We start from the raw sequence: 13,945 nt of genomic DNA on the forward strand, positions 1-13,945 counted from the left end.
ATCACTCGTTAATGGGGATACGACGTGTACAGTAAAATAGATTTAAACCGCACAGATCACTCGTTAATGGGATACGACGTGTACAGTAAAATAGATTTAAACCGCACAGATCACTCGTTAATGGGGATACGACGTGTACAGTAAAATAGATTTAAACCGTACAGATCACAGTTCATAATTTTATTATACCGTTAACCTTTGACTATAAAAATATTGTAGCGTCAATGCAGCTTTAAATTTCAAAATAGACGTCATAAGGAAGCTTAAAAGTAGTCCTACAGTTTATCCATTTATTATTTATTCACTCTTTAATTTGAGAAAGTAAACCCCACTCTTCAATCGACCAGTCCATTCACCCGCCCATCTAACACTTATCCGAAATCACAATCATCACCATCATAATCATTATAACGATGATCACCATCATAATCATTATAATGACGATCACCATCATAATCACAACCATCACCATCATAATCATTATAATGATGATCACCATCATAATCATTATAATGACGATCACCATCATAATCAAAACCATCACCATCATAATCATTATAACGATGATCACCATCATAATCATTATAATGACGATCACCATCATAATCATTATAATTACAATCACCATCATAATCACAGCCATCACCGTCATAATCATTATAATTACAATCACCATCATAATCACAGCCATCACCGTCATAATCATTATAACGACGACCACCATCATAATCATTATAATGATGATCACCATCATAATCACAACCATCACCGTCATAATAACAATGATCACCATCATAATAACAATCATCACCGTCATAATCGTTATAATGAAGATCAGCATCAAAATCACAAAGATCACCAGCAAAATCAACATCATCACCATCATAATCACAATCATCACCGTCATAATCACAATCATCATCATCATAATCACAATCATCATCGTCATAATCATTATAATGATGATCACCATCATAATCATCATAGTCATCACTATCATAATTACAATGATCACCATCATATTCACAATCATCATCATCGTAATCATTATAATGATGGTCACCATCATAATCACAATTATCACCATCAAAATCACAATCATCACCGTCATAATCATTATAATGATGATCACCATCATAATCACAATGATCACTATCATAATCACAGTGATCACTATCATAATCACAGTCATCAACGTCATGAATCACAATCATCGCCATCATAATCACAATAATCACCGTCATAATCATTATAATGATGATCACCATCATAATCACAATCATCACCATCATAATCACAATAATCACCGTCATAATCATTATAATGATGATCACTATCAAAATCACAATCATCACCATCATAATCACAATAATCACCGTCATAATCATTATAATGATGATCACCATCATAATCACAATCATCACTATCATATTTACAGTCATCACCATCATTACCACAATCATCACCATCAAAATCACAATGATGACCATCAAAATCACAATCATCACCATCATAATCACAATCATCACTATCACAATCACAATCATCACCGTCATAATCACAATCATCACCGTCATAATCATTAAAATGAAGATCACGATCAAAATCACAATCATCACTATCATAATCACAATCATCACTATCATAGTCACAATCTTCACCGTCATAATCATTATAATGATGATAACGATCAAAATCACAAAGATCACCATCAAAATCAACATCATCACTATCATAATCACAGTCATCACTATCATAATCACAATCATCACCGTCACAATCACAATCATCATCATCATAATCACAATCATCATCATCATTATTAATTTAATGATGATCACCATCATAATCACAGTCATCACTATCATAAGTACAATGATCACCATCATAATCACAATCATCAACGTCATAATCATTATAATGATGATCACCATCATAATCACAGTCATCACTATCATAATTACAATGATCCCCATCATAATCACAATCATCACCGTCATAATCATTATAATGATGATCACCATCATAATCACAGTCATCACTATCATAATCGCAATCATCACCATCATAATCACAATGATCACCATCAAAATCACAAAGATCACCATCAAAATCAACATCATCACCATCAAAATCACAATGATCACGATCAAAATCACAATGATCACCATCAAAATCAACATCATAATCATAATCATCACCATCAAAATCACAATGCTCACCATCAAAATCACTATCATAATCACAATGATCACCATCACAATCATAATCATCACCATCATAATCACAATCATCACTATCATAATCACCATCATCACCATCAAAATCACAATGATCACCATCATGATCACCATCAAACTCACCATCATCACCATCATAAAATCACCATCAAAATCACAATGATCACCAACATAATAATCACCATCAAAATCACAATGATCACCATCATAATCACAATCATCACCATTCTAATCACAATGATCACCATCATAATCATAATGATCACCATCATAATCACAATCATCACCATCATAATCACAATCATCACCATCAAAATTTCCATCATCACCATCATATTCATTATAATGGCATTTTCCATCATCACCATCATAATCATTATAATGACGATTTCCATCAAACCCATCATAATGATTATAATGGCGATTTCCATCATCACCATCATAATCATTATTATGACGTTTTCCATCAAACCCATCATAGTGATTATAATGGCAGTTTCCATCATCACCATCATAATCATTATAATGACGATTTCCATCAAACCCATCATAATGATTATAATGGCGATTTCCATCATCACCATCATAATCATTATTATGACGTTTTCCATCAAACCCATCATAGTGATTATAATGGCAGTTTCCATCATCACCATCATAATCATTATAATGACGATTTCCATCAAACCCATCATAATGATTATAATGGCGATTTCCATCATCACCATCATAATCATTATTATGACGTTTTCCATCAAACCCATCATAGTGATTATAATGGCAGTTTCCATCATCACCAACATAATCATTATAATGGCGGTTTCCATCATCACCATCATAATCATTATAATGCTGATTTCCAATCTCTTTCTTCATCATCATCATCATCATTATACTGCCGATGTATGGCTCGAAGATCTCTTTCATCATCATCATCATCATCATTCATCATCATCATCATTATTATACTGCCGCTGTCTGGCAGGCATGCGCCGAGATATCGGTTTTCCTCTTTGATACTTGCTGTGATTGGGTTTTTTCTTACGACGTTTCTTCCTATAAGACGTCATATTACTAGATGTTGGATATGTACCTTGAGACAAGTATCCCATTGGTGGTGACATATCAGCTGAATACGAGGACTGGATGAGTGGGTCATTGGGGTATTCATATGACGGCTTCCAGGAATCAGCTGAAAGATAACCATATACATAAACGTCTTTACATAGCTAAACATATACAAACACAAAACACATTTCAAATAAAGGCACTAGTTATTTTATAGACGTCTGGCGATCTAACGGCAGTGTTCTAGCTAGCAATAAATGGAGGGGCGCTGCGCCCTACCCCCGTTTTGTGCCGCCCTGCCGTGTTTGTTTTCGCTCCGCCCCTGATTATCGCCGCCCTGCCCTAATTCATTGTCAAATAAAAATACAAAATCTTGCTTTCCTTGCAGTAACGTGGTATGTTTTTTCGTTTCTATTGTTAGTCGATATGACTGCAGACGAGCGGACAGGCAGTCTTACAAAGCTTGAATGTGAAGTAATCTTCACACCGTCGCGCACATAACTACACACTACCTAGGAAACACCTAGTTGAAAGTAGACCATCATGATAAACTTCGACAGAACGTCAAATGCGAAATTTATTTTGATAAGTAAATTTTTGAAAATAATGTTTGCCTTTGCAAATACCCGGACCAAGATACATATAGTTTTAACGGATGTCAGTAGTCTTTATCAATGACACATTGATTGCATCTTTATAATATGGCACAGAGTAAACTAGCAACACTGGTTATTTGGTCTATGTAGGCATAACTGTGGTTTGTTAAAAGCATGTCTGCAAAAGCCACTTAATAAAATATATCTAGACCTTGACATGCGTAATAGCCATTTTTAAATGCAGTGAGCAACTTGTTACAAATATATCCTGATATCAATTTTTTTAATTTGTTCTTTTATTTCTTTATTTCTTTTTATTTCTTTCTAATCATTCTCTTTTTTTTTTTTTTTTTCTTGATTTCTTTTAATTATTTCATTTATTTATTTTAAATTACATTTGGGCATTATATTAAATGGTATAAATACTATATATAATAGGATTTTTTAGGTGATCCAACCTTTTGTAAAACATTTTAATAGTTAAAGTTTGATTTTATTTAACGACACCACTAGAGCATATTGATTTATTAATAATGGGCTATTGGATGTCAAACATTTGGTAATTTTGAAATTTAGTCTTAGAGAAAAAACCCGCTACTTTTTTCCTTTAGTAGCAAAGGATCGTTTATATACACCATCCCACAGACAGGATAGCACATACCACGGCACATACCAGTCGTGTTGCACTGGCTGGAACGAGATTGTTTTTAATAGTGTCTATATTTAGTACATTAGTACAAAAATACTGCATACGGCGATGAATGTACTGTTTCATCAAACATCCAAATTTAAGAATAATAAATTTGGGTTTAGAAATTGATTGGCCCCCTCCCTCCAGACACGTTTTGTAAATTAAAACCAGCATAGATATTCCTACATATATGATATTTATGAATGTAAAAAGTTCGATCATATCCAGTACTTGCCTCAAAAATAAGATTTTCGCGTTAAAAATGCCCTACAATTAAATTAGCGCCCTGCCCCATCAAAATCCTAGCTAGAACACTGTAACGGAACATTGAATTGCTTATTATATCTGGTTCTTACCTTCGTGTATGGACATCTGTCCAATGCTCTTCTCTAGATTCACATAAGCGTCTGTATCCAGCGAGACATCTTGTACCTGCAACTCAACCAGTTGTAAGTCGTCCATGAATGATTTACATTTCTTCTCCAATGATTCATCCATCTCAACAAATTCCACGTCTCGGGCAAATGACAGCGCCTGCTGACAATACAAGACATGATCTGCTTTCAGCTCTTTTGACTTATCAACCAGCGCGATTTGTTCATCTCTCTTGGCCTTTTGCTTTGCTATATTTTCCTTAACCAAGCTTTTCAGTTTCGTTGAACTTTGTTCAACCTTTTCTACAAGTTTACTGGAATGTTCATCAATGTCCTCAATCAGCTGCTCGTGCATTTTATCTAGCTTAGCATTCTGCTCTTCAAGCTTGCTTGTGTATTCTGTTTGTGATTCTGATACTTTCTTCAGAGCTTCTAATGAGGAATTGATTTGTTTTTTTCTGGCAACACAGAATTCTCGGAGGTCACAAATATCGTGTACTTTGTGAGACACGAGGGCACAAGTAGTGCACATTGCTTTCTCGCACGTCCTACTCTTGCAATATACGTCAATATTCTTGTCACCATGAACTGGACACATGCTGTTTGTTTGAAGTAACTTTCGTGGTGTGTCAACTAATTCTGTTAAAGAAACTGGCTTGTGTTTTTCTAGAAACCTTGCATGCAGTCTATCGCAGGTCTCACAAAGATATTTCTCACATTCGAGACACCGAACAGTGGCCTTGTTGTTATCAGGACATTGGTAACACAGTACATCGCTTAACGTTTTCTTAAAACTGATATATTCCACCATGTACATCAACATGTTGTTTTGCCAAAATGAGGATTTGATGGAACCTTGGACGGGCCAAATCTTTCGGCACTTGGGACATTTCACCCCTTGTGCAGCTGCTCCCCACATTTTTTCGAGACATTCACAACAAAAGGTATGGAGGCAGGGTAGAGTTCTGGGAGTTCTAACCCCGTCGTCAAATCCATCCAGACAGATTTCACACGTGGCGAATTCCTCTCGTATTTCAGTTATAGGTACGACGATGTTTTCTGCCATGATGAATATAGTTTTATGTTTCAAATCTGTGTTATCTGTCTACCTATAAGTTGTCTACACCGCTGGCCTAAAATCTAGGACTATGGAGAGCTACATATACTGTTGATTTCAAACTATGATAGAATGTTTGCTCCTCTGATGACGTTAATAGTGACGCGATCTCTGAGGAATATGAAATAAAACTATTTGGAATGGTTCGTAAGGCACTGCACCACTTTGTAATACTTCTTTCTGAAATATTGTAAAAAGTCGGTATTAAATAGTGGTTGAGTAATACCTTTAATCTTCTGTGATGGCTTATCACTGAACAAGGATATCAAACCTCAAATCTAGCCTCACCATATTCATTTACTATTGCAAAATGCAAACACAACTACAGTTTGAATATAAACACATGTTTTATCGCTATCAACGTTTATCGTCAGCCGTCTTCATACTATTTACAAATCCTTTTATATACAGATATACAGCTGAACTAATCTCAAAGTAGTTTGGGCTGCATTCATTTACAAATTTGTGGTAACAGACGTCACCGATCCAATAAAATAAAACCACAATCCCCCAAAAACCACAAACAAAACAAAACAAACAACAACCAGCAGCACGATAACCATCCAACTCATCACGATATCTCAGTGATTTATTGTCATTATATTTTGTAACATCTTTTACGTGACTTAAATTGCAACACTTATAGTTAAAGGATATTTATTGATGACATGCTGCGGTAAGGAAATTAAAGTTGGTAAAATGCAGGCTTTAATGTTAAGGTCTCACTACACAGTTCACGTCCGGGTGAGAGTTAATTCATCATGGTCCAGTATAGTTCCTAATTGTGACATATGTTGTGGTTCACATATTCACTTCTAGGAATTGGGGAATAATTAAAACGTTTTGTATGTTCAGTGATAAGCCTTCTGTGTTTTGCCCATATTATTGTGTAATATTGTGCATTGACGTTTTGGGACATGGGTGTATAGCGGTAGAGACAGCCGGAGTGAATGGGTTAATGAACCACCTGTTCGGACTGGTACTACAGCCAGATGCGGTTATATTGCAGAAACCTGAAACAGAAATGTTCTCAGTTTTGGAAGGAAGGAAGGAAATATTTTATTTAACGTCGCACTCAACACATTTTATTTACGGTAATGTGGTGCCAGACATGTTTAAGAACCACACGGATATTGCGGGGGAAAACCCGCTGTCACCACTTCATGGGCTACTCTTTTCGTTTAGCAGCAAGGGATCTTTTATATGCACCATCCCACAGACAGAATAGCACATACCACAGTCTTTGTTATACCAGATATGGAGCTCAATTTTGGAGTGAAAATAAATGCTTATATAATGTATGTTTCCAATGGTGTATGTTGTCAGTGCCAACGAGGACCCGTTGGGCAATTTAACATGGGTGTCAATGACATGACTTATAGGGTGCACATATTGGTTTGTATTTACCATAGTTTGACACCCAATAGCCGATGTATTTTTCGTGCTGGGGTATCGTTAAACATTCATTAATTCATTCATTATAGGGTGCAACCCACCATTTAATCCTCGATGCATTTCAGGACAAATATTGCCTCAGAACAAATTCCATGAAAACTAGCGTGATATCACTATCACAAGGAATAAGTTTCTTTTGGTAAGAGGCATGAACCAAAAAGAAACAATAAATAATAATAATAATAATAATAATAATAATAAAAGAAACAAATAAAAATAAAATATTTAAATACAAAAATAAAATAAAATGCATCAATAAATAAATAAAAACAAATCATATAGGTTAACAACAAAATATTTGAGTTATCTACGCACGTGTCCCTCAATACATAACCCGGAAGTCCATGCTTTAGTGTGAGGCAACCCAAAAGTTGATAAGGGATCGAGTTAAATAAATATGATTGCATGGGAACGAGTCAAGTCGTTAATGCGTGCCCTCGACTAAACCTGTATACTGAACACGCCCGTGTCATCTACACAAAGTTGTCATATTAACACAGAAAGGAAAGGAATATTTGTCTTACGACACTCCAACATGTTTTAATTAACGGCTATTTTACGTTTAACGTATCATTTCGACTGTTGGTCGATAGGTATCGAGAGGAAACCCGTTGTCTCTATAAAGGCTCCTCCTACTGAATGAAAGATCTCTTATATGCACTTTCCAGACATGACAGTACATACCACGGCCATAATTGATGTGCCAGTGGTGGGATGATAATGGTTGGAATGGGAAACAACCCGAGACCTCGGAGGGCATTCGCCCCTACGACATATCGCACCTGAGTCGAGCGCTCTACCAGTGGGCTACACCCGGCCCATGTTGAACTAATGTCGGCTAGCGGCGTGACCTATCCGTCTATATTACCTTCGGCTTGTGTCTAGGTCGTAGAAATGGTGGTCGTAGAAATGGTGGTCGTAGAAATGGCGCGATACGTGGGATATGATTGCAAACTTCACTCGATGAGATATAAATCATATTTGACCAAAAAAACAACAAACACCCCACCAAAAACCATGAAATATCCTGTATATATTACTCTGTATAAACAAACCGGCCTCGGTGGCGCAGTGGTTAAGCCATCGGTCTCCAGACTGGTAGGTACTGGGTTCTTTTAATCTAGATACCGACTCCAAACCCTGAGTGAGTGCTCTGCAAGGCTCAATGGGTAGGTGTAAACCACTTACACCGACCAGTGATTGGTAACTGGTTCAAAAAAGGCCATGGTTTGTGCTATCCTGCCTGTGGGAAGCGCAAATAAAAGATCCCTTGCTGTCTGTCGTAAAAGAGTAGCCTATGCGGGTTTTCTCTAAAAAAAAACCCAGTGTCAAAATGACTAAATGTTTGAAACAAAGAAATGTTTTATTTAACGACGCACTTAACACATTTTATTTACGGTTATATGGCGTCAGACATATGGTTAAGGACCACACAGATATTGAGAGAGGAAACCCGCTGTCGCCACTTCATGGGATTTCTTTTCGATTAGCAGCAAAGGATCTTTTATATGCACCATCCCACAGACAGGATATGTAAGAAATAATCGACGAAAATAATTTTTATTCTGTTTCCGACAGTACTTTAGAAATTGAACTCTTGCTTGTTATTAACAACTTGTATTAGGTGGTGTTACATTCACCTACTCAAGGCCAGCCAGAGTACTCTGACTATAGAGGGCTAGACGGACATTTGGACATATTTTCATCCCTTATATAGCTTGGTCTCTGACCATCCGTCAGAGTACCGGGCTAACTCGCGGCATGATGGTCACGGTTCGTGACGTGGCCTATCAGTGTATATTAGAGTCGTTAGTCTCGCGTCTACGTGGTAAGAATCTCCGTCTAGTTATCTAAACTCAACTAAAGTCAATCGTACTACAAGAACGAAACGTTTGTTATTAATAAAACTCTAGGTTACCTTATTTCCAGGCCAGATTAATACGAACAGACGGTCGAGCCAACTGATGACGTGATCTGGGTCATATATTTCGCGGAAAACGAAATGAAAGTAGGCCATCGATTATGGAAATGATGTCTGTACAATACACAATGGCTCTGCACAGCTGTTAAAACGGGGATTTTATTTATGATTTTCTGGGCAGGTTGTAGCACAGTGGTAAAGCGCTCGCTTGATGCACAGTCGGTTTGGGATCAATACCCGTAATTGGGCCCATTGGGCTATTTCTCGTTCCAGCCAGTGCACCACGACCGATATATCAAAGATGGTGGTATGTGTTATCCCGTCTGTGGGATGGTGCATATAAAAGATCCCTTGCTACTAATGGAAAAATGTAGCGGGTTTCCTCTCGAAGACTATATGTCAAAATGTCCAACAAACAAAATTTTAAAAATGTTATTGATGATTTTGGAATTTCTAAATTAATGTTGATTATCCACTGACTGTCAGCAGCCAACATATTTTTGTTGCTGGGGTGTCGTTACAAATACATCCATTCAGTAATGAAAAATATCCTAGACCTGGGATTGTTTACAATTACAGTCTCTCTCTTTCACAAATTACACATGGTACTATTTTCAATAGATACACATATTTATAGTAATAACATTATTATTATTATTATTATTATTATTATTATTATTATTATTATAACTCTGAACCCATCCACACACATCCTACTATTACTACCCCACCTCGTGCCCCACCCACTGCCACACTCAACCACACCCCTTTCCACTCATACCATACCCATGCCCCACCCCCATATAATAATTTCTAGATTAATTAGCTTTGACTGTTTTATTCATTTTTTTTTTTTTTTTTTACCGGCCTCGGTGGCGTCGTGGTTAGCCATCGGTCTACTGGCTGGTAGGTACTGGGTTCGGATCCCAGTCGAGGCATGGGATTTTTAATCCAGATGCCGACTCCAAACCTGAGTGAGTGCTCCGCAAGGCTCAATGGGTAGGTGTAAACCACTTGCACCGACCAGTGATCCATAACTGGTTGAACAAAGGCCATGGTTTGTGCTATCCTGCCTGTGGGAAGCGCAAATAAAAGATCCCTTGCTGCCTGTCGTAAAAGAGTAGCCTATGTGGCGACAGCGGGTTTCCTCTCCAAATCTGTGTGGTCCTTAACCATATGTCTGACGCCATATAACCGTAAATAAAATGTGTTGAGTGCGTCGTTAAATAAAACATTTCTTTCTTTCATTTTGTTTTAACATGACTGTTAATTAATTAGACGTGTGTTTATATGTATGCCGTGTAATGTATTCACGTGTGTTTATATGTATGCCGTGTAATGTATTCACGTGTGTTTATATGTATGCCGTGTAATGTATTCACGTGTGTTTATATGTATGCCGTGTAATGTATTCACGTGTGTTTATATGTATGCCGTGTAATGTATTCACGTGTGTTTATATGTATGCCGTGTAATGTATTCACGTGTGTTTATATGTATGCCGTGTAATGTATTCACGTGTGTTTATATGTATGCCGTGTAATGTATTCACGTGTGTTTATATGTATGCCGTGTAATGTATTCACGTGTGTTTATATGTATGCCGTGTAATGTATTCACGTGTGTTTATATGTATGCCTTGTAATGTATTCACGTGTGTTTATATGTATGCCGTGTAATGTATTCACGTGTGTTTATATGTATGCCGTGTAATGTATTCACGTGTGTTTATATGTATGCCGTGTAATGTATTCACGTGTGTTTATATGTATGCCGTGTAATGTATTCACGTGTGTTTATATGTATGCCTTGTAATGTATTCACGTGTGTTTATATGTATGCCGTGTAATGTATTCACGTGTGTTTATATGTATGCCGTGTAATGTATTCACGTGTGTTTATATGTATGCCGTGTAATGTATTCACGTGTGTTTATATGTATGCCGTGTAATGTATTCACGTGTGGGTGGGACAGGACGTAGCCCAGTGGTGAAGGGCTCGCCTGATGCGCAGTCGGTCCAGGATCGATCCCCTTCGGTGGGCCCATTGAGTTATTACTCGTTCCAGCGAGTGCATCACGACTGGTATATATATATAAGGCCGTGGTGTGTGCTATCATGCCTGAGGGATGGCGCATATAAAAGATCCTTTGCTACTAATGAAGACAAAGTAGCGAGATTTGTTCTCTAAGACTATATGTCAGAATTACCAAATGTTTAACATCCAATAGACGATGCTTAATACATCAATGTGCTCTGGTGATGTCACGTGATATTTCGTACACCCCGGCAAATTCTGTATTTTTTCCGCAAATCCTGTATTTTCCCCGCAAATGACATGGTGTACTTGTGGTATGCACTGGCTACTGACCAATCAAAACGCATAAAATTTATCTAAAAGGTAATAATAATAAATATTCTAACTTTGCTAGGATGTTAACAGGCTTGTTCTAGAACTAAATACGCACACGTTTACAGTACACTGCGACGCTGAGTTAGTTGTTGCTTCTCAACATTTTGACGATACACACACGTTTACAATACACTGCGACGCTGAGTTAGTGTAGTTGTTGCTTCTCAACATTTTGACCATACACACACGATACACACACGTTTACAATACACTGCGACGCTGAGTTAGTGTAGTTGCTTCTCAACATGTTGACGATACACACACGATACACACACGTTTACAATACACTGCGACGCTGAGTTAGTGTAGTTGCTTCTCAACATTTTTAAGGATACACACACGATACACACACGTTTACAATACACTGCGACACTGAGTTAGTGTAGTTGTTGCTTCTCAACATTTTGACCATACACACACGTTTACAATACACTGCGACGCTGAGTTAGTGTAGTTGATGCTTCTCAACATTTTGACTATACACACACGATACACCCACGTTTACAATACACTGCGACGCTGAGTTAGTGTAGTTGTTGCTTCTCAACAGTTTGACGATACACACACGATACACACACGTTTACAATACACTGCGACGCTGAGTTAGTGTAGTTGTTGCTTCTCAACAGTTTGACGATACACACACGATACACACACGTTTACAATACACTGCGACGCTGAGTTAGTGTAGTTGCTTCTCAACATGTTGACGATACACACACGATACACACACGATACACACACGTTTACAATACACTGCGACGCTGAGTTAGTGTAGTTGTTGCTTCTCAACAGTTTGACGATACACACACGATACATCCACGTTTACAATACACTGCGACGCTGAGTTAGTGTAGTTGTTGCTTCTCAACAGTTTGACGATACACACACGATACACACAGGTTTAACATATTGTGGATGAGTTTGGAAATGCGTATTATTCCTGAAGACATTGCTGATGGACATTGATTTGCCTCATACAGGAATATTTTGCTCACGAGTCGATGGTTAAATCAGAAGTTGTTGATAATACATACTGGTTTACCTTCATGTGAAGCGTCCATCTAAGTCTGTTCTGTTACTACAGACTGCATTAATACATGAAAACACTGTAGAATGTTTTTCTTAAGAAGTTTATTAATACACATATATAGCACACATCAGGCTTTTTGCCACAAAATAATTTGAGGGTGCGTAAACAAAACAGATCATAATTTCCCATACTAGGTGGTTATGGGTTTGAAATCATATTACTTACCAGGGCCGTAACTAGGATTTTTTGTTGGGGGTGGGGGTGGGGGGTGGGGGTGGGGGGGGCTGAGTAGTTAATAGTCTAAAACTCCTTAAATAGTTAAGAAGAGAATTTTCTTTAAGTTTGTATAATGCTGCCCCCTTGCCCCCCCCCCCCCTCGCTAGCTACGGCCCTGCTTACATTGTCACATTTTAAACAGCAGTTCTCTTACTATAATTTAAAAACAATATATATCCATTAATTTCCAAGATTACGTAGTTTTACCCTCCGTATCCTCTGGCAGAAACCCTGCACGTATGTGGAACTCTTTGCTTAGGCTGTTATAACTACAACATTTGAAGCTAAAACATATAGATTAGAAAGGTGAGGGCCTAGTAAGTTGGATAACTTGTGCCCGATCCTTTTGTATATATGTATGTGTGTGTGTGTGTGTGTGTGTGTTTGTGTGTGTGTGTGTGTGTGTGTGTGTGTGTGTACCGTTGTGGCCATGTCCCAAGGATATCAACAATATCCAGAGAATATAAATAAAATCCACAGATGACAAAGCGTTCCAGTTTCCAGAATTATAAATTTATTTAAAAGTTATGAGTAAATGAAGTTAAAGTTAATGTTCACAAGTAACTTTCCAACAAATGGATAGATCTCTTCCTTTCAGCTCTAGTTATATTAAACCAGTGAAGACTGTATCTCCAACTAATGGAAACTTAATTGCAGCTTGCAGTTGCTTATAAAGATTACTTCCATAAAACAAGTTAAATAAATAGAGATGGTAAGTTAATAACAATTTACAATAAAATTATGTTAAAATTATTCCAGTGT

General features: G+C 37.3%; 3 protein-coding genes across 3 annotated transcripts in view; all 3 read right to left on the reverse strand.

Annotated features, from left to right (window-relative positions):
• Positions 1-1,799, reverse strand: part of LOC121366094 — an 8,211-nt gene extending 6,412 nt beyond the window's left edge. The window contains exon 1 of the mRNA XM_041495005.1: positions 1,455-1,799. Coding sequence (XP_041350939.1) covers positions 1,455-1,799 — 345 coding nt within the window. The remainder of the gene's footprint in view (positions 1-1,454) is intronic.
• A 28-nt stretch (positions 1,800-1,827) lies between these two features.
• On the reverse strand, positions 1,828-3,182 carry LOC121375301 (aspartate and glycine-rich protein-like). The gene is made up of 2 exons (XM_041506342.1): positions 2,641-3,182; positions 1,828-2,233 (listed from the first exon to the last, which is right to left on the reverse strand). Exons 1-2 carry the CDS (start codon positions 3,180-3,182, stop codon positions 1,828-1,830), a joined length of 948 nt encoding a protein of 315 aa, XP_041362276.1.
• On the reverse strand, positions 3,175-9,531 carry LOC121388937 (E3 ubiquitin-protein ligase TRIM56-like). Its single transcript, XM_041520519.1, has 3 exons — positions 9,460-9,531; positions 4,952-6,266; positions 3,175-3,432 (listed from the first exon to the last, which is right to left on the reverse strand). Exons 2-3 carry the CDS (start codon positions 6,033-6,035, stop codon positions 3,182-3,184), a joined length of 1,335 nt encoding a protein of 444 aa, XP_041376453.1. The 5' UTR covers positions 6,036-6,266; positions 9,460-9,531; the 3' UTR covers positions 3,175-3,181.
• Between the last annotated feature and the right edge of the window lie 4,414 nt (positions 9,532-13,945).

Source organism: Gigantopelta aegis, chromosome 1 (genome assembly GCF_016097555.1).
Source record: "Gigantopelta aegis isolate Gae_Host chromosome 1, Gae_host_genome, whole genome shotgun sequence".
NCBI classification, from domain to species: Eukaryota; Metazoa; Mollusca; class Gastropoda; order Neomphalida; family Peltospiridae; genus Gigantopelta; species Gigantopelta aegis.

Excerpts from the sequence above, each read along its gene's own strand:
- LOC121375301 (XM_041506342.1), bottom strand. The coding sequence starts at position 3,182 with ATGATGATGATGATGATGAAAGAGATCTTCGAGCCATACATCGGCAGT. Across the intron at positions 2,234-2,640 it reads CATTATAATCATTATGATGG|TGATTTTGATGGTGAGCATT; the intron begins GTTTGATGGAAA and ends TGATTATGATAG.
- LOC121388937 (XM_041520519.1), bottom strand. The coding sequence starts at position 6,035 with ATGGCAGAAAACATCGTCGTACCTATAACTGAAATACGAGAGGAATTC. Across the intron at positions 3,433-4,951 it reads ACAGATGTCCATACACGAAG|CTGATTCCTGGAAGCCGTCA; the intron begins GTAAGAACCAGA and ends GTTATCTTTCAG.